At 35.2% G+C, this 20,821-nt stretch overlaps 1 protein-coding gene across 1 annotated transcript; it reads right to left on the minus strand.

Moving 5' to 3' along the window:
* Window positions 1-4,256: 4,256 nt before the first annotated feature.
* Window positions 4,257-20,557, minus strand: LOC128856032 (headcase protein-like). The gene is given in 5 exon segments (XM_054091390.1): window positions 4,257-13,560; window positions 13,716-13,815; window positions 14,486-14,574; window positions 20,133-20,321; window positions 20,552-20,557. Coding segments are annotated over 5 exon segments (2,496 nt in total). The 3' UTR covers window positions 4,257-11,448.
* Window positions 20,558-20,821: the final 264 nt, after the last annotated feature.

Genomic DNA, 20,821 nt, shown 5'->3' on the forward strand with positions numbered 1-20,821 from the left:
TTGTACGTCTACATAAGAACATATGCGTGTGCCAATTCATTTTGCGCAGCTTTGCAATATTGAACTACATGCGATTGTTAATAATAGAGAATAAAGAGATAAAAAGTGTTGCTGTGTGGCGTGGAAGGCATCGCTCAAAATCGTGCTTGGGCCGTGATGCTGAGCTTTAAGTAAACGAACTTTTCGCGAGAAATGCCCAAAGCTGTCACAACAACTGGTTCTCGCAATGATGCAACAAAACATCAAATCTGTTCGAGAGAGTGTGAAGTGTTGCGAGGTGACGTAAATCATGTGCTTTCGCTTACTTCATAAAGATAACGCAGCACTGTGGATCACCGGTGAAGAATGCATAAACGCACCTGTATATATACAGTGAGTCAAAGAAGCGTAGTGAGCTTCTTTTTCTTTCTTAATATTCCCATTGCTTTTCATTCACATTTTTTTCTTAATTTTATGTCGAAGTATAGTTCATACTACAACAAAAGCAACATATTTTAAAATTCCAAACTTCATACGAAGGTCGTTCGAAAAATCCGTGCAAAAATAAAAACTTCTTAATTTCTTGGGTAAACCTTTTTTATTGTGCGACATAGTCTCCCTTTAGGCTTATACACTTCGTCCAGCGCTGTTATAATTTGACGATCCCTTCCGAATACTCGTAATAGGATTTGTCCGAGTCTGAAAAATAGCCATTCGTTGCAGGAATCATCTCGTTTGAACAAAATCTTTTTCCGGCAGCCATTACTTCAAATTCGGGAACAAATAGTAGTCCGAGAGAGAGACACATGTGGAGAATAGGAGGATGTGAAGCGAATTGGAACCCTATTTTCATTGATTTTGCGACGACAACTGCTGAGGCGTGAGCTGGCGCGTGGTCGAGATAGAAAGGGAAAATCACTTGACGCCCTCAATTCAAACGAATGCCAAGCGCAAAGACACAAATATACCGATCGCGGTGTGTTCTTCCAAGCGATGTTACTAACTAAACATAACCTCGATACGCGCCAGTAGTGCCATCTCTGTGACTTTGCACGGACTTTTCAAACGACCCTTGTAACATAAAATAAAATAATTACAACAAAATATCGAACTTTTAACTCAGAGTATTTATCTTTTTTCGGTATGCAGTTTTTTAACTCATTTAGTTCTAGCGCAAGTTTGAAGTTACTGGACACAAAAGTGAAGTTGAAAAGTTATTAGTGTTTTCATTTCAAATAAATTTATGAACTAAAAGCGAGTGTCCATAGACGCTTTGACCTGTTATTGCTTATTATAAAATGTAATGTCGAATTTCACATTCGTATTGCTGGCATAACTTTTTGCAACCACAGAAGACGTCGTGTACGGATTTCCTCCGACTGTCTGTTACTAGCAGCAAATTGCGCAATTATATTAACTATTGTTTCAAATCATAAAAGAAGAACTTTGTTTTCTTATAACATTAACGAACAGAGTCAAGCAGGAAAAACATTGTGAATGTTGTAAAAATATTACTGTCCCAAAACTTTTTGGACTGACTGTATCCACGTAACAAATATAAATGTGGAAATGCTGCATTCCAGTAGACTGTCAGTATAAGATTAAATCCAGTCTTGTGATTTAGAATCAGCGGATTTTTCAAGTAAAGTATTGTGACGCAGAGCCTTTATTTCGTTATTGCATGCACGCACGTGAGTGATCGTGCACATGTGTATGCCATCATATGTATAAAATAAATTTAGCTTAACATTTCATTTTCCTTCCACGCAGCCAACACAATTGCATCAATGTTTTTGAGCAAAAATTTTCATAAAAATAAAAAGTATTTAAAAATTTAACTAAACTTATGCAAAAGGGGGACAGGTCACAATGTATGCGAAACAAACAAAAGTCTATAGGAAATAATAAAACAAATACTACTTTCACTAAAAATAAGAATCTTACAACTAGAGAGGATCGAGTGTGAAACTAGTTAAGGGCTTATACAAATACATATACTCGTACATATACATAAATAAATTTACTATATTCACCTGTTTCGAATTCTCTGACAATTCAAAAACTAACCGAGTGAGAGTTCAGTTGATTACATCTTAAGAGTTTCATAGGAAAAAACTAATTGAGTTTCTATGTTCGTACGCATCTCTGCATCGTATGTATGTTGAAGTGGTTCGTGAGGAGAGTGAGTATAACTAACGGTTATGCTACATATTTCTGCGATTAATATGTTCCTACGCCCGGTATTCCCCTTCATTCGCATGGCTAAACTTTGCCTCAAATGCTATGGGTTCTTGTTTTTGTGTTTTGCTTTTGGTTTTTTGTTTTTTCACTCTATATCCTAAATACATACAAATTTACTTGTTGAAGCCTATTTTCATATCTGATGAAACTGAGGACAATATTCAGTTGCAGAAAAAATTCTTCTTTTTTCTTTCTATAAGTTTAAGCTATGAATAGAGTAGATATTATCGGTTTTTATTCACTAATAGATTAATAATATTTTTAATTTTTCTTCTACTAACACAATGATCTATTGAGGTATATCAAAAATGGTCTATTTTATTTGTTCATCAATTTTTATTATACTTTTATTTTTATATTTTATTTGTTTTTAGTTTTTGGAAAGAGCGAAAGAAAATCGGGCGCTATGAACGAACTTGAAAATCATCACTTACTGAACTAAAGCAACAATGCGGCTCTAATTCGTTTACATTAAAGTCAAAAACTTAAAAATTGTGATCAACTCGTAAAAGTAATAAAAGTTACTGAACTTATAGGAGGAAAAATGGTCAGGGCAAACGGTTTTGTTCACTTCCGAGGTTTGGTTTGGAGCCTAAGTAGAAATATAGTTCTTGAGATTGACGTTAGTTCCGCAATGTGGCAAGTCTATTTAAGTAGTGTTAAGGGCTTGAAGTCTTTCTTAAAGTACCATGGACCACAGGAGGGAATTAGAATTCACGTCCGAGTGAGCCCCCTTGGCCTTGCGGCAACCATCTAACTATCCTATCTTAACCAGTTTGATGTACTTTAGCTATACGTAAAAACTGTACTCGGATCTTTTAATGTATTTTCCATTATTAATAAATGTCAGGCAATTTAAACTTCTCAAAAAAAGTATTTTATATTAATTAAAATTTTTATTTCTTCCATTTAAATTTTACTTCTTAATTTTTTGTATTAAGCAGTTTAATTTAACTTTCCTTGCTATGTATTTTTATTCTATTTTCACTCTGCGGAATTATAGAAAAAACGTAAATTTTTATTGATTAATTCGACTTTATGTGATTTCTTTCTGTAAGCAGTCCTCTGAAAGTACCAGCTATGAGAACCTCCGCAGGGAAGCGAAAACGGATACAGATCAAATAAATAGTCATCAGATATACGCATACATATGCACATATGTATATACTAAACACAAACAAAGAGATTTATAAACGAATAAACTTTGAAGATAGACGAACTCAAATACAAACCAATCAAAATTCCAACTGAAGTGAATCAATAAAAGACAAAGAATATTTGTAAATAAATGAAAGAAAACAATAAATGATATTTTGCATTAAAAAATTATTTATTAAATATTTTGAATAGTCAACAAAAATTTCAATATTAATCGATAATATAATTAATGTAACTGAATATAAAAAAAATGTATGAATGTAAATTTTTACATACATACATACATATGTGCTTTTTCTGCTTCAAGTTTTTGTGGTTTTCTTATTCGTTTTTTCTATTGTTGTTGAAAAATCTATTAAAAGTAATATTTTAAATTGTTAATTAATAGGCAAAATCAACTAAAATATTTATCTAAATTACATTAAAAGTTATATGTATGTTCTCATGTATATATATGTAAATATAAAAGGTATTGGTTTCTCATTTTTGCTTCTGTGCTTTTCAATATGTCTCAAACCGAAATTTTGGTAAAAAAAAATAAAAAATGAACTAAACCTACGATTTCTAAGCAGCTTGCGAAATAACTTGCAAAACTTTTCATCAAAAAACTTTACTTAATTCGAATATTTATTTTTTTCTTATTTTTTTAGTGTTTACTTATTTTCATTGAATTAATTTAAAGTGCAACTAAATGCATAAATGCTTGCTAGAGTATGAAATACGATGAGGGGAAAGGGGTTCGCACATATAAACACACACATTCGCAAGTATACATATATGTATGCTCTATGTGGATGTGTACTTTCACACACACTGGGCTTTCACCTAACATTTAAACATGTTTGTATGGATGTGGTATTTGTAGCTTGTTTCATAGAGGTAAGGGTAAGGGGGCAGGAAAAAATGAAATAAAATGTAGAATTAATAAATGTGTTACATCGTCCGATGTACCATAGGTACAATGCAATTACAATATTACACATAATTCATAATTTTTAATTAAATTCAGTTATTCCTTTCATTTTTAAACATTTTTTATTTGCATATGAAAAGTAGTATGTATTATATGAGTGTATGTAAATATGTGAATGTTGGTTAATGTTGTCGTTGGCGGAGTCTACAAGGTGATGAATCGTAATTACAGTGGGAAAATGCCATCGGCAGTAGGCTGGCAGCATGTTGCGGAGCATAGGTGTTTAAGCAACTTTTGCTTGCAGTTAACATGTTGCGCAGTGGTTTCGTTGAGAAACGCATCGCACTCTCTCAGAGCGGCAAATGTGTGCAAACATGCGTTTACCGAAACGGCATTTCCCAGGTATTTGTAAGTATTTTGTATGCTTATATTATATGATCATGTAATTGTATGTAGTATGTACATATATGTATGTATGTAGTATGTACATATATGTATGTATGTAGATATATGTGTCTATTGGTTTATCACTGGATAAGCTGTATTGTTTGAATTATTTGAACTAAACTTTAGCAATCAAGTTTTTAAGATAATCAGTATGCTAATTATTTTCCATTAGTTCGACGCTTGCAATATTAAAGTTAATTAAAAAAAGTGAATAATAACAAAAATATTAGTTTTTCAGTTTTTAACAAAGTTATTTTTCGATCATAAGTACTTCTAAATACTAAAATTTTACAAAGACAAATGAAATTTATAATAATAAACTTAAATTTTTGATTCCAACTATAATGGATTTTTTTCATAATCAAGTACGCCCTGAGCCTTTCCAAAGTTTGTACATTTTGTCATCAGATGATCTGAGAGAGTAGCGTAAGTTGCAGTGGAATTAAAGCGATTGGAAAACTTATACAATTTAAAATATGGAAAAAAAATTAAGAAAAAAAACGTAAAAAATGAAAATGATATTTTTTGAATATAAGACTATGGACACATTACAGTAAAGTATTAAGGAAATATGTTCTGTGGCAGAAAATCAATTGTGAATTCATATGTGGATTTAAAGAAGGCATTTATCATTTTGGTATGTTTTCTAAACAGAATTTAAAAAAAATATAAATTTTGAGAACTTGATTTTGGTTACGGTGCTCTACTGTAATAATTTGCATAAACCTAAAGAAGTGACTAAGACATTTTCAGATTTCTAAGTTATAATTTTGGTATTTTTTGAATTGAATTTTGAATGAACTATAAAAAATACATAAATTTGAAAAATTTGCTTTTAGCTGCGGTGGCCTACACTAACAATTTGAATACCTCGTGGCATAAACCGTCTGAGTTTCATTAGTCATTATTACTACTGGCATGTTCTTCTGCTAGTCCCAAAACCGCAAACAATTGACAAACAAAATCGGAACACTTCGATGTGTCGACCATTTTTTGAAATACTGGAACGAAATTTTTTGAACATCGAATACAGGCAAGAAATTATGTTTCGAAATGTTTATCAGTCGTACATGAATATTTCCTATCGTATCACCGAAAAGGAACCGAGACAGAAAGAAGTAAGAGGTTCACTTGCATAAGTTATGGGACCAGAGCCAATTTATTTGTTTCAATTATAGTTCTTTGTAAAAAAGAGGCGTGCCAACCAGCTTTTAAGCCTTGTATGTATATGACCTATTCGATATTCCAGTTATGACTGTTTTGAAAACTCGTTTAAATTCCACTTACATGCACCTATGGGCAATGTTTTCCGCTGTAAACAACACCAGCGTTTCGCCTTAATTCTAACGCAACTCGACGTACTTCCGAAAGTAAAATTCTAGTTAATTTTTTGAAAAGGCTGTGGTGCGTAAAAACGTGCAAAAAGCTCGCACTATAAAAATTTAAGTAATAGAGGGTATAATTAAACTAGAAATAAACATAACCAAACTATAAGAAAACTTAAATAGTAATAAAGAACTAAATGCTTTGCACAATGTTGGTCAAACTTAAAAAGACGAGGCCTTGAGCGATATATAAATTTTCAAAATGCGCCAAATTTGTTTTTTTTGCAATATTTTGATTTTAGAGAGAATATTTTGAATTAAATTGCAGATACTTTGCAAATAAAACCTTTATAAATTCATTTTTTCAATGTTTGTGACCAAAAAAACTAGGTCAATAAATATCAAACACCGAATGTATTTGCTTTGAACTTTCTATCTTTTTGCACGCTTGCTAGCCTGAACGTTGGCACGGCACAAAAGTATACACAGTTTCAAGTAATTCATCGTTTAATTCAGACACTGAAAGTTTGCCAACAAATTATAGTTCATTTAAACAATTTTGAAATTATAATTCGAATTCACAAAGCGCAAGCAGTTGGGAGTAAACATTTCAAAATAATTTGCGCTGTTCGATTGCTTGCGCGATAAACGCAAACTTTATTTAAAATTTATTAAGCATAAAATACGCTCTTGTATTTTTAATGGCGCACCTGCAGCGAGATTTGCAGTTCACTTTATTTAATTTTCATTTCCACAAGTTGCCAAAGGAATTAAAAAGAAACAAATCAATCAAATTCGGAGGTGAGTCTTTAGGGTAACGATTTACAGAATCCCTCAGCTGGTGCCAAGTGTTTGAGTGGTTCTATTTAGTGCCTGTATGTGCCTAAACAAAAAACTATTAAAAGTATAATTGCATGTGTATGTGTGTGTGTTTGATTTGGATTTTACTCTTCATGATTATTTCACTTCATTTGCATGCATGTATGTATGTATGTGTAAAATTGCAGTTGCCTACTTTCATATTCTGAATATCGACGACTCATTAAATGCCAACATTCACCAAAGAGTTTTCGTTTTAATTTTATTTATTTTTTTGTTTGTTTCCTTTTTGTTTGTTAGCGAATAATCGATAAATGTTATTCGTCAACATTTCCTAGGGAGGTAAAATTATTATATTAATTGCAGATATCTGTTATTTATTTCATTACTTTACATCAGTTACGCACTTTTACTATTGTTATGTTTAACTATTGTATCCGGTTTCCTATTTTCGCTAGACGTTTAATTTAGTTTATTTATTTATTGCATATATGAATTCTCGGTAGTTGCCCGAGAAGACAAATAGTTGTTAAACAAAATTCATTTAGTCAAAAGCTCTATTAACGATTATCGTACTTATGTGTGTATATAGGTGTGTGTGAGTGTGTGTATTTTAGATATATTTATTTAGTTAACTCACGCCAACATCTCTATGAAGTTGTTGCCTCACTTCAGACGCTGCAATTACTTGCTTATTTGAATTCATTTAACTGTTACGCGATTGGTGGTAGTGGTGGGTAAGGGTGTACATTAATGTATAAGTATATGTTTCAGCTACAAGCTTTAAACCGCTCGTCTGCTGCTATCGCTATTGTGTTTACCACTGCTTCACACTTCTCTACGCCCAACTTCGGACAACAAACAAAAAATACTTCCGCTTGACCTTTGTCCCGCAACTCCTTCAGTTGGTTCACATTTACAATTACATTACTTATAAATTTGCACTAAATTACTGCAAATTTTTCTTTTATTTCTACTTACAACACAGCGACAAAAAATGGAAAATTATTATTTGAAAATAACAAAAGGCAGAAAGCAAATATTTATAGTTTTCAAAATACAAAAAAATAAAAAGAGAAAATTATAATAATTCAACTGAATAATGGGCTGACTTATTCATGTACGCGTGTCTGTGTATAAGTTTTTCATTTACTTATTACTTTGTGTTTTTCCTTAATTTCGTATAAAATGCTTAGTTTAATTAATTCTATTTGCGTTTGTCAATGTGTGTGGGTGTGTGTTGTAATCTTAACCTTAGAGAGGAGCAAAATTTTAAAACTACAGTAGAGTTAACAATTGGACAGCGATATCATGCACCGGGCTTCCAACTCACTTGCAGTCGTTTGCTTGGAAACTGGAAGCATGCGGCACAAATCCTAATTCGCAACTGCGTAACGCACACGTACAGCTCGCAACTCACAACTCGCAAAGGGCGGTTGCAAAAAAGATTTTTAATTTTTTTTTTTTTTTGTAAAAAGGAGAATATATTGGATGCAAGTGTTATCAGCATGAAATACGAAACTTATTCATAATTTTGGGACGTTTCCAGTTCATTAAAGTTGTTAATTTACAAGAAATAGACAAATCAAAGATTACTACCAGATTTTAGTACTAACATAGTTATGAAAAATTTTAAAGCGTTAAAAAACTTAGGACGATAAGTAAATAACAGATAATGGAAAGCATTTGTTGCAGATTTGCCAGCTGTTACGATATAACAAAGTTTAAAGTTTAAAGGTTTTTATAAGTTTCTAAACTTATTTGTTTTTTTTTTTGGACTTCAAATTGTTCGTTTCGAACTGATTTTCACATTTTTTCACAGTTGTGGTAAACAAAATAAAAAATAATAATAATCGCCTAATTTTTGTCAATATGCCGGGGAAAACTAAACTTAAAAAAAGAACATTGCCTTTAAATATTTATAACTACTAAATGGGAATGGAGAAGCAGTAGTTGGAATAAGAAGCAATTGTTGGGATATATTGTTTTGGATAGATTGATTTTTTGAATTCGTCAAGAGGGAAGAAAAATCAAACGTAGTTAAATTTTGGTTAACTATTCGCTAAATTGAAAGTTTCCTTAACCTAAAATGCATATGCATACATATATATGTACATCATCATAGTGCTACACTAAGAAAAAGTTCAAAAACACAAAATAATCTTGCAAATCAAAGTCAAAAAGGAATCATAGGGCCGCTCTTTGCGTGCTTCGGGAGGCAAGCTTCAAACCCAAAGAATTACTATATTATCACAACATTGGAAAAGTGGTTGTGCTAAAGTGGTCCACCAGCAACGCTCCTTCAAGCTGAGCAATATCACAATTACCAAGCACAGTTGAAGGGAGTCACAGCAGTAGCCTACTTTTCAGCGCACACAAAAACGGAAGCTTGCTCCAAATAAAAGGAAAGAAAAACATATATAAAGTATAAGCGAAGGGAAGATGGCAACTTTTGCCGGTGTCAATGACACAACTCACATTTTCGTCACTACCTCACTGCCTAAAACTATGCTTACAAGCAAATTTTGAAAGAGATCACATGGGCGTTCCTTACATATTTCAATTTTCCAAACTTAGTTGGGATATACACAGATTTCGATTTTTTGTTTTGGACCTAAAATTATAATTTTTGTTTTTGTTCTTGTTTAACTTTAAATACTAAAATCTACAATTTAAGATTTGGAAAATACTTAGCTAAGCTTATCAACAACAAGGGCTGGGTGAGAGTGGCGGGGAGGGGTTCGTTTCTTACAACTAATATGATCACGCTGCGCTGTGTTAAGTGAATGTAGTGATGCATTCACGCATTTCAATTTATTTTTTACAAAAACAGAAGGATTATAATAAATATTTACAGAGCTGGCATATTTGCAACAAAAATGTTTCCAAACAAAAATAGAAAAAAAAAAAATTAAATAAAGTTCAAAAACAAATAGCATCAACACTTGAATGGACTAAGGGCAAGGTATGCTCGCGCAGGGAGTGGCCAAACTAGCACCGCTTGCACGTTCACACTTCTGGGTTAGCATGAATTAAGGCGCCTCAATGCGCTTCATTTTCGGAGGGGAAATTGCGTAGCTGTACGGTGCGCACAGAATATGCACGAATGTGTCTGCACGTCCTTTTGGCGGGTGTCTAGATTATAATTACCAATTTGAGGTAAAGATGTTACGCTAAAAAATTACAAGCAACGCATAACTAAATATCTTCTTGCACTAAAATCTAATAATTAGGGAATTGGGGATTTTCTCTTAACACTCATTTTTCAATAATTGCCCTCTTCTAAATATACATTTACTTGTTGCTTGATGCAACATTCTCTCATTCATCTTGCAAAAGTAGGTTTATGTTTATTGAAAAACACAGCAATATTTAATTTAATTTTTAAAATAAGTAAAACTTCAAAGTAATACTAATTAATTAATTTATACGACGTAAAATCTCTACAAATAATCAATTAAAACACAAAAATTGTGATGTTTTTGTAGTAATCATTTGTTTTACGTAGTTTTCTTTATGTTAACAAAAATATTTGGTAATTTTTTTTAATTCTATGCATTTTCCATTCTTAACAGTTTAATAAGTAGAAATATTTCGTAAATGTGGCAAAACCAAAAGGAAAAAAAAATTTTTAATTAAAATACAATAATTACACATAAATTAATAAATCATAATTTACAGTAAGATGTGTTTTAAATCCATTTAAATAAAACTCAAACAAAATTCAACAAATTCCTTTAACATAAACATTTGTACACGCATTGATTTCAGTGATGATAATTGCAGATTTTTGAATTTAACTAAAAAAATAACTCAAACAAGAAAGAAATTACTTTATGCTATATTTATTTGCCCGGAAACATTTCGCGTTTAGCAGCTTCAAGTCGTGTGACAAATTTATTTAGGCTGGTACTTTATGCACAGTGAAGTCCTTTGCACCAAAGAAAAATCATTACTTTAGATGGTCAATGAAAAAAGTTGGTAGCGCAGTTTTTACAATTTCGCGAATTCTATTGCTCTGTGTACATAAATATTTTTCTAAGCAAATTTCCATATCCACGGCTTCGGCAATAAGCTAAACGCAAAACGTTCCACTCAAGGCTTTTACTTCACAGTGTGCAAAATAAAATTACATCTAGAAATAAACTAAAATAAATGGACTAATTTTTTCGTTTTCATTAAACGTCAAACACTACTACTTCTTACTAATACATATTTATTAGTATGATTATTTGTAACTAAATAACAGTATTATTAAATGTTTTGCAGTTGCAATTCATTACTTCTGCATTTTATTTCAAATTCTCCCTTCTCACGTATCAAAAAAAAAAAAAAAATTAACACAATAAAACTCGACGTCGACTCATCGTTTCACATTATTGCTACTACAAATAAATCTGTTTTCTAATTTTGTTCAAATCAGTTTGTTTGGTTAGTTTTCACTTTTCGCCATTATTTTTGCCGTCCGCTGCTTGCTGAACCACTTTACTTTACATGTCTGTCGCCTTTGTTTATTATGTACTTAAAAAATTTCGCTAAATTTTTATCATTTCATTTCATAATGAGTTAATCCGCATAGTTAATTATGTTTATATAATTGAGGAATTGCTCCGAAAACAATTGCATGCACGCCGTGTTGCTATCCGCCTCCGCCGCACTCATTCCCATGCCGCCGTTATCCAAGTCGGTTCCTATATTTGCACGCAATCCTTTGTTGTTATTGCCAGCCGCCACTGCCGTTGTCGGCAGTTGCTTGGTGGAAGCACGGCTAGTGGGCGCTCCATTGCCGCTTGCAAGCGATGTTGTGGCCGGCATGTTTGTGCGCCAAATGTTGTTGGAGTCGGTGAAGTCGATGGGCTGAGCCAGGTCGAAATCGGCATTTGTGTTGCTGGTGACGCGTGCTCCTGCTGCGACACTGCTTCGTTCGGTATTGTTGCACCAGAGATCAGTGAATAGGTCGGTGGTGGCGCGTGTTGTGGCGGCTGCCGTCGGGTTCGGTATTTCCCAAATGTTGCTTATCTTGGCGAACTGCGCAGCTTCATCGGACTGGGCGGCACCGCAATTATCGGCTGCAAAATAACTTTGTAGCTTGCAGTTGGGCCACACGCCAACCTCTATGCCGGCGCTCGATCCCAAGCCCGACGAACAGGTGGACGATGCCGAGGAGCAAGTGGAGGCTGCGCTGGGCGACGTCGACTGCTGGCCGCTATCGCCTAGATTGTTGGGGCCATTATTGCCAGACCCTCCGCCCGAAGCGTTTGCTGCGGTTATGGCTACACCTGCCTTTGTGGTGTAATAAGTATCCCTGAGAGTGTTGCTGCTGTTGGGCGATGTTTGCGATGCCGACCACAATGGCTCCTTGCTGTTGCTACGATAGTCCGGACGTGTGGATGCAGTGGAGGTGGGGCTCAATGAAGGCTGAGAGCCGGAGCCGCTCGAACAGCCGCTAGTGGAGGAAGAACCACTGGAGCCGGACGAGGGGGAGCAACCCCAGAGTGATGAAATGGCATCGGAGGTGCTCGTTTGGTTACCGAATAGTATACTGGAGCCAGCATTGACCCCAGTGATGTTGTATGGGGCAACTGTTGCGTGCGATTGGCTCCACAGCCCATTCAATTTGTTTGCGGTTGGCAATAGGGCTATTGCTGCGTCTCCTGCTCCACTTGCGGATGCTACAGCTGCTGCTGCTGGTGCTGTTGCTGCGGCCGTTGCTAAATTATTGCTAATTAATAAATTACTAATACTGCTACCGACACTACTGTTTGCTAGTAAACCGTTAGAATCACCATTGCGTCCTAAAAGCCCTACCACCTGATTGCTATTATGTTGTTGTTGTTGCTGTTCGAGACCTGACTTAATCTCGCCCATTTCATTAACAAAACTATTCAAATGCAAATTACTTAAATTACATTGCTCACTTAATTTTAGCGGTAGTGTTGCCAGCATTTGTTGCTGCAGTAGAAGCTGTTGCTGCTGCTGCTGCTGCTGTGATGACGAAATCGATGCACTCGACTGAGTGGTTGCGGGCGTAGCGGCGGCAGCTGCCAAACCAGCTAAGGACAGACGTGCAGCAGCCACTGGCGTAAATGCCGACAAACGTGACTGTTGCTGTGCCTGTGGTTGTTGCGGCTGTTGTTGCTGTTGCTGTGGCTGTAGTGGCTGTCTTACCTGATTTGTGTTGTGTATGTTGTTGGCCGAACTACCGGCACCGAGTCCGCTGCCACCGCTGTATTGCTGTTGGTATTGTTGTGCATGAGGATGCGCACCAATGATTTCAGGATTGATTTGTTGTTGCAGCGGTGCTGAGTAATCAATTGATGGGTTATAGAGCACAATTTTCTTCGATTGCATGTTGGTGTTGCTACTGATGTTGCTGCTGCTGCTGCTGCTGTTTCTATTGTTTGCCGTTGGAGCCGCAATGCTGGCAGTGTTGGCTGCTGTTGTTGTTTGAGTGGCTGTTGTCGCTGCCGCCAGCATTTCCGTGGACTCCAACGGGGCCTCATGTTATGCGATCGCCTGGTGGCGTATCACATTGCTTTTGGTGTAGCAGAAGCTCAACGGCTTGACGAAGTGAGTATCCTGCGTGGCGCAATATGGACAGGTGACGCAGTGCGAATAGTCGCTGTAGAAATTGAGACGCTGCTGCGGATGCAAAAGCAATTTGAAGCAATTATTGCACTGCAAGCAGAGAAAAACAAGAGACGGGATCATTATTAGACAAAAAACAGTTGAGAAAATCATATACGAATACTTGAGCGCAATAAAAATATTCTAGAGGAGAAAAATGTGTGAAAATAAAATATTTTTCTCGAAGCTATCTTTTCTTTGCTCACCTTTAGACGCTCAGCACAGCATGGCATTGCGGCAAAAATGTCATATGAATACATGGTGCCAAGGACTAGATTCGAGCCATCCCAAATTTCGCCACAGAACCTGAAGAATAAAATAGAAAATACGAATAATTTAGATTGAAAGTTCCTAAAAATATAAAACAGAATAGTTTGCCTCTACGCGACCTTTACATAAATCATTGGGCTGGAGGTACTCAGTTCTCAAAGGCAAGTTGCGCAATTATTTTCGTCGTTAGCACCTCTCAGCCGGCTTATGAGTTGTGTGAATATGAGTGTGAGATCACGCTCTTGTTTTTTAAGAATATTATTATTATTGTTGTTATATTTTATCTTAAAGAAAGGACTTTAAAAGTGTCCCAATGCCGCATAACTCAAAATTTAGGATCACTTATAATCAGTGGTCCTGTGTTTTGAAGTACGCTAACTTTTGGATGAACTTTGAAATTCATGAAAAGGCAACATCTGACTCAAGTATACTTGGTGTTTTTTCCTTTCTTTGTTGCCTTTACAAAATTTCGAAAAAGTGCAACAATAGTATACTTCCCTGGGTCGGCATATGCGTGAAATCATTTTCTACCATTAACGTTACGAAATTATCAATCGATTAAAAAACAGAATTTTTCTATGTGCCTTATTTGTAGGTAAGGCATCCTCCTAAAAGTGTGCCATATTCACACTGGATATAAAAAGTTCAGTTTCAAGCAAACTATCTATTTTTTTTGGCTTGATAAGCTTGATTTGATTTGACTCACCTGCAGTTAATGACACGATTCGTTGAGGTACCATCCAAACAAGCCATACAAACGCAAGTCAAATATAGTGGCCTTCCTTCATACTTCACCTGGAAATTAATTAGAAAAATGTATTATTAACAAACGAAAACTTTATCAAGAACGTTTTATGATCTCCTAAATGTTCGAGGAAAAAGGGTTAATACGAATTTTAGACTTTCTAAATTAATTTTTCTATATTTTATATATTGGTGCTTAAATTCTTTATTGGATGTTTGAAGGAACTCTAAGGAAATACACTTGCAGGTTTGTCATTGCGAGCCTAGATGCGACCGCTATTAGAAAATACTTTGTGTACCAGGTGGTGTTTTGGAGCAGGTAACAGCTGCCCTAATTACCTCATTGTTTTTAAAAAGAATTTCTCTAGCATTCTCCAGCGTATCGCTAGTCTGTGTTTTCAAGAGCTTATATTCTTTGTTGATGTTGCATTATCACTCGAAATGCCTGAACATGGAAAAAGGTTCAAAACTATTGAATCATCGGCGAGGGAAGCCATAACAGTACAAATTTTATTTCTGTTGTCTGTTTGAACCTTCGTGTTTTAAAAGAGAAGCATTGTTTGAAGTAAATATCAGTCACTTGATGTATTTATGTATTCATGTTGCTGTTTGCTCAATATTTAAATAAAAAAATATTCACATAGAACTCTGAACCAGAAATATTCCTCTGTTAACTTGAATTTATACATAGAATTGATGCTTTCACGCAGATTGTGATATAGCGCCATATTCCAAATTATGGACGTATTGAAATAATAAATCGTTTAAAAAATAGCCAGATATCAAGAGATTAATCTGTCATACACGATTTTTTTAACATAAAGGAAGAAACCATACTTACAACCTACACTACATAATTGGTCAGTTATGTATATTTTCTGTGTAGCACCGCAAAAACTCATAAAAAGTGCATCAAACAAAACAAAAACGAACAGTGCTCAAATACCAGCTATGGGAGTACTCGTAGTAGCAGAGCAACTGAAGCGAGAGCCGTAGTGATAGCTGGATTACACATGAGGAATTTCGTAAGTAGCGCTCCAAGGTCTTTGCTACTATTCCAAATACAGAGAGCACTGAACACTTTTTTTGACTGTTGCTGTGGGATACTAGCAGTAACGAAACGTAGCTTGAAGCGGAGAAAAACAGTTGATCCCGCGTTTTGCGCTACCTGATCGAGTACTCATCTGTTTAAGTTCAGATTATGTTTTCGTTGATATTGTTGCTACGGAGTAGTTAATGCAAACAAGGGTTCTATTTCTTGCTACGTGGTTATTAAGTGCTTGCGTATGAGAAAATTAAAAAATATTTTTATATTTTTATATTTTGTTTTTATAACCCACATACAAAGGAAATTCATTTGAAAGCATTCAATTTTGGAAGACAGGGGGAATATAGGGTAGAGAGCATTTTATATCTTTAAGCTTTAATGCTGACACTAGTCTGATCGTTGAATACATATAATGGAAATAATTTTGGTTAGGTGAAAGACCCAAATGAAATATTCTGTGTTTTGTAGAACATCTTAAAGTATAATTTAAAAAAATTCAAAAAATGGCAAGGGGTTGCCATCGTTGTTGTTGTTGTTGCTATAGCAGCGTACACATACGGGGAATACTGCTGGAGTGACAGTTCTTGGCCGATTATAAACCCGGGTCGTTCCGGTAACATAAAACCGACTGTCGTGGGAACGGGGTTGGCTATCAGAGTTGGCTGATTGCTATTAGCTATTTTTTTTACTTAGATCATTTCCATAATTAACAATAAACTGTTTAAATAATAAGCAACTTATAGTGAAAATGATTAGATTAAACTAACGTAATGCCAAATGAATAATAAACAATGTGTGCTTTACTTAGTGCCTTACACCACTTTCAAAATTTGGGCACATATGAAAACGTTAGTGGAAGCAATATAAAAGATGGAAATTTCACAAACAAGCGTATGTATGAATGTAAATATGAACTTACATTAGGATGACCCGCAAAAAAGGAATTTTTACTTACTCTAAAAATGTTATATAGCCTAAGATATGAGATACATATTTTTTATTTATTTATTTTTTATTTAATATAAGAATATATATTTATAATAATAAATAAAATAATGAAGAATAATATTTACCCATCCTGTGAAAATTGCCATTAAATTCCTATTTGAAAATACACTTTTCCGTAAATTTTGGTACATAATTTTTACAGATCGATCGAAATAGATCAATATTTTTCTGAAAAAAATAAAAAAAAAACAGTCGGTTTTACGTAACCGGAACGACCCGGCCAAGGACTGTCACTTCGGCAGCATTCCTCGTATATGCACGGGGAATCTTTATGCTGTTACAGCAACAACAAATCAGTATTTTTGTTTTTCACTTTTTAAATCTTTAAAATTTTGGGACATTTCAGGCTCACTCGAAGTAATATCATTTTCGGGATATTGATTTGTAAAAAAATTATACCAAATTAACAGCAGAGTGTATTTATTCTAAAGGTATTCGATAGCAATTTTCAAAACGTTGGCGGCAAGGGTAAATATTACAAAAAATAAAAATAATAAAAGCAGCTAAATATTTTTTTTTGCCATAGAACAAATGTAGGGGGCAGCGAAGGAAAACAATGTTTTTATTTTACGGTTATTTGCAGTTTTTTAATCTCTTAAAATCCAATCACTGAAATTTATTCCTATAAAATGTATAACTGTAAAGTTTCTGCACGCAATAATAGTAAAGATTGAACTTTTTTAAATATAAACGGTGTCAGGAAAAACCATAAGGCAGCAAAATGTTCAAATGTGCAACAAAAGAGAAATGTGAAAAAAATATGCAAGTGAGGAACGCAACGCACGAGAAGTTCAAGACAGCGACCAGCCAGGCAGCGGAAGGAATTGAAACAGTACAAAGCCGCTCAAACGAAACTTTCTACAACTTCTGACATTTCCTGGCACTGGGCGTCGTCATATAACCCAAGAGACAGCAATCTGCAGCTGAACCTCGAAAGCCCGGTGCAGACTCATACACCTACATTAACAGTGACTCCTACAGGCAGACATATTAATTTGAAATAATGCAAGGCATAAACTTCCTTATGGCCAAATGGTGCAGCGCAGAGACATCTACGCCCACAGCAAACTGGCAAAATTTAGCGGCTACAAAGCGACCAGGCATTGTCAGGCAACACAAACATCATACAAATATATGGACTGGAAGTTTTAATGGGAATGACTGCGATTGGAAGAGGTAGCAGCATTAAAGTTAAGGCCCATCATTGTTGGCGGGCGTTTAGCGGCAGTTTGTGGCAGCCAACTTCAACTCTAGCACAGCTGACAACACCGAGTTATAAATCCGTTGCCAAAATATAATGAGGTAGACAAAAGGCTTTAGGAAAGCGCAGACTGGAGTGTGGAGAGATATACACTAATATTCTTATGTATGTATGTATGTATGTATGTATGGATGTCTGAATGTGAAGGTAAGTGAAGTGCTGCGTTGCGCAAACCAAGCTACAGCATAGAATTTAGGTTTATGAGTAGGCGTGAAGAAAGTTGGCTAAATATCGCGATGAAATGCAGACTGCCTTACTGTATCGCTCGCCATGCGTACTTTAGGAGCATATATGTATGTGTCTATATACCAGTGCATGTGTGTGTGTGTGGGTAGTTGCATGCAACTGTGCTCCTTCCGCGCAGCCAAACAAACAACGTCACATGCAACACAAAAACAGCAACATGCGCTGCAGCCTCTACTCTTCTCCGCTTACTGGCGTGCATTTTAGTAATTATTGCGACTTAAACAGACTACAAAGTGGCAGCACACACACACAGACACACACGGTGTATATAGTACACAAACAGTTGCAAGCACATGCCCTTTTTTCCGTGGACTTATGCTGGTGATTTGTGAGATAGGTGTGCCGAAAATATTTTATTATACAGTTTAATGCAACGGTAATTTAAAGTACTTTCAATGCTATTAGTAACAATAAAAGCATAAAACTGAGGCGAATATGTAGACAATTTGGCAGTAGGCGTACTTGATGACAACAAAACTAACTAACAGCTAACAAAATGAAAGCCGGAAAGAAATATGCTACGACTTGTAAGCCAGAAGAATAAAAAATGCGTAAAGGAATATTTAAATAATACATTTACTAAATCTATGTTGTAGGGTCAACGCTTGGTACGGCGTGCCAATGAAACGTCAAAAGAAAGTCAACACCTACATTAATTTGTAGGCTTTTTCTGCTTCTCTTCTTTGTAAGATTTTTTTAAACAAAACCAAAGACACTTGGGTTAAATTCTTGGGCTTCTCATGAAACCACATTTTTCAAGCCGGAAGGACCCATTTACAAATCTTGATCGATCGACTCGAAATTTTAACTAGTTTTCACAATTACATTCTGCATCTCTGCAGAGGTACAAACAGATATTTTTTTATGTATTCATAGTTTTTTTTCTAACACATTTTTGGATGAATATGTTTTTCACAATTTCGACCTTTATCTTGCTCTGCACTTCACATGTGTTCACAATTCATATATGCATATGATCGACACTTTTTTTAAATCACTATTAGAAAAAAATATAGATGGAAGTTAGTGATTGTTTCCACGTGGCTTATATTTTATTATCTCAAAAAAGCGAGGCGTGTACTAGTTTCTGACGCTCATAGTAAGTCTTGATGCATAAATTTAAAACATAAAAGTTTAAAAAATATGAAGTTTTGTAGAGACTCATATGAGTACATATGGACATAACTATCCGTTCACTAATGTGGGCGTCTCGGGGCGCCCATAAATTTCCCATGTCAATGGTTCTGTTCTCTTGGCTCAATCACTGCTTAGTAAAATGTTCGATTTCCACGTCAACTGCGGGCCTATCTACCACTACACTAACGCATTTGTGCCTCATACAAAGTGCCCGAATTAAACGTCAAATGACGCTAGAAATTTTAAAGTGATCGAGCATTTTCTTTTTTATTTCTTTGCTTTCCTCCTTTAAGGAATGTAAACGTCTCTGAAGAATAGTGCAACCATTGTGGCGCACTTGAAGGTATTGGTTCCCTCTGTTCATATTGTTTTCCACATCATTTGCCAGCACATGAAAAGTCGAATTTGTCGCATGTGGGCGTTTAGTTGAAGCGAGTTGAGTTGGCTTTGATCTGAAGTCAGTCATTTGACGGTATGAAGATTAATTGCACGAAGAAGTTGTAAGGCGCAGAGTTGCACATGCGAACGATAAGATTACTTGGTGCAGAAAGAAAATAATGCAAAAGGAAAAGAAGCTTGCTAATGCGCTCATCGACATCGAAGGGGAAGAATCTGCACTGCTATTGAAATAAAAACTCTATAAAGGCCAAAGATTGTTTTTAAGCAATTTTTTTTTAATATAATCAAATCAGACGTTTTTTTCGTCTCCTAAAAAATTGTTTCTAATTGTTGCAATTACAGTTTTCTGTTAATTTATTTCATCGTCTCAAGTATTTTCTGTACTTTTTATAGTCCTTTGAAGGAAAAAGGTTTTATATTATCCTATTTTTCGGTTAACAAAGGTATCGAAAGCTAAGCTAAGCTATGAAAACATTTTATAAAAATTGCGACCAGCTCCAGTTCACTTACCTCAATGCAACCGGCTGAATGTTGTTTTGGGCTCAGGAAAAATGAACCGTCAACGAGCGGATAGCGATCGAAAACCAACATCGGTTCTTCACATAAAATGCAAGCGACACGACTCATTTGCGACTGAGCCAAAGACGATAAAATAAACAGACGGGTTTCGTCGTTGCCATGATTGCCTTCGTCCTCGATCTGCAAGAAAAGAGAAAAGAGGGTAATTTAATAAAAGTTATAATTCCGGAAAAATATGAAAAAGTTCAAGAAATCGTTGAAGAGATGTATCAATAATATTTTTTGTGAGAAAAATCACGGCTTCCAATCTTAGTTTTTTTAATAATTTTAACGAGAGTTATTGTTTTTCGGCTGAACAAAGGCTTCTCAGCAAATGAAAATTCAACTCATCCATTTGCTTTTCGTCTTACCCACATATTAAAAGGCAAGACGTACAAATTAAAAAGGGCCAACAGCGTCCCAATTTCACTTATAATCCAATTTTACTAAGCCACAAAACTTGGCGCAACCACCTGTATGAAAACCACACAGCAGACAAATGAACCATAAAAGCGAAACGTGCCGAAACCAAGTGCGCCAATCGCTTGCCACAAAATGAGAGCTACTAAGTTCGCTGATGCTCCAGCGTAACCATCCACTGCCACTCTTCTGGTGAACACTTTTTAACCTGAATAGAGGTG

This window comes from Anastrepha ludens, chromosome 2, assembly GCF_028408465.1.
Source record: "Anastrepha ludens isolate Willacy chromosome 2, idAnaLude1.1, whole genome shotgun sequence".
NCBI lineage: Eukaryota > Metazoa > Arthropoda > Insecta > Diptera > Tephritidae > Anastrepha > Anastrepha ludens.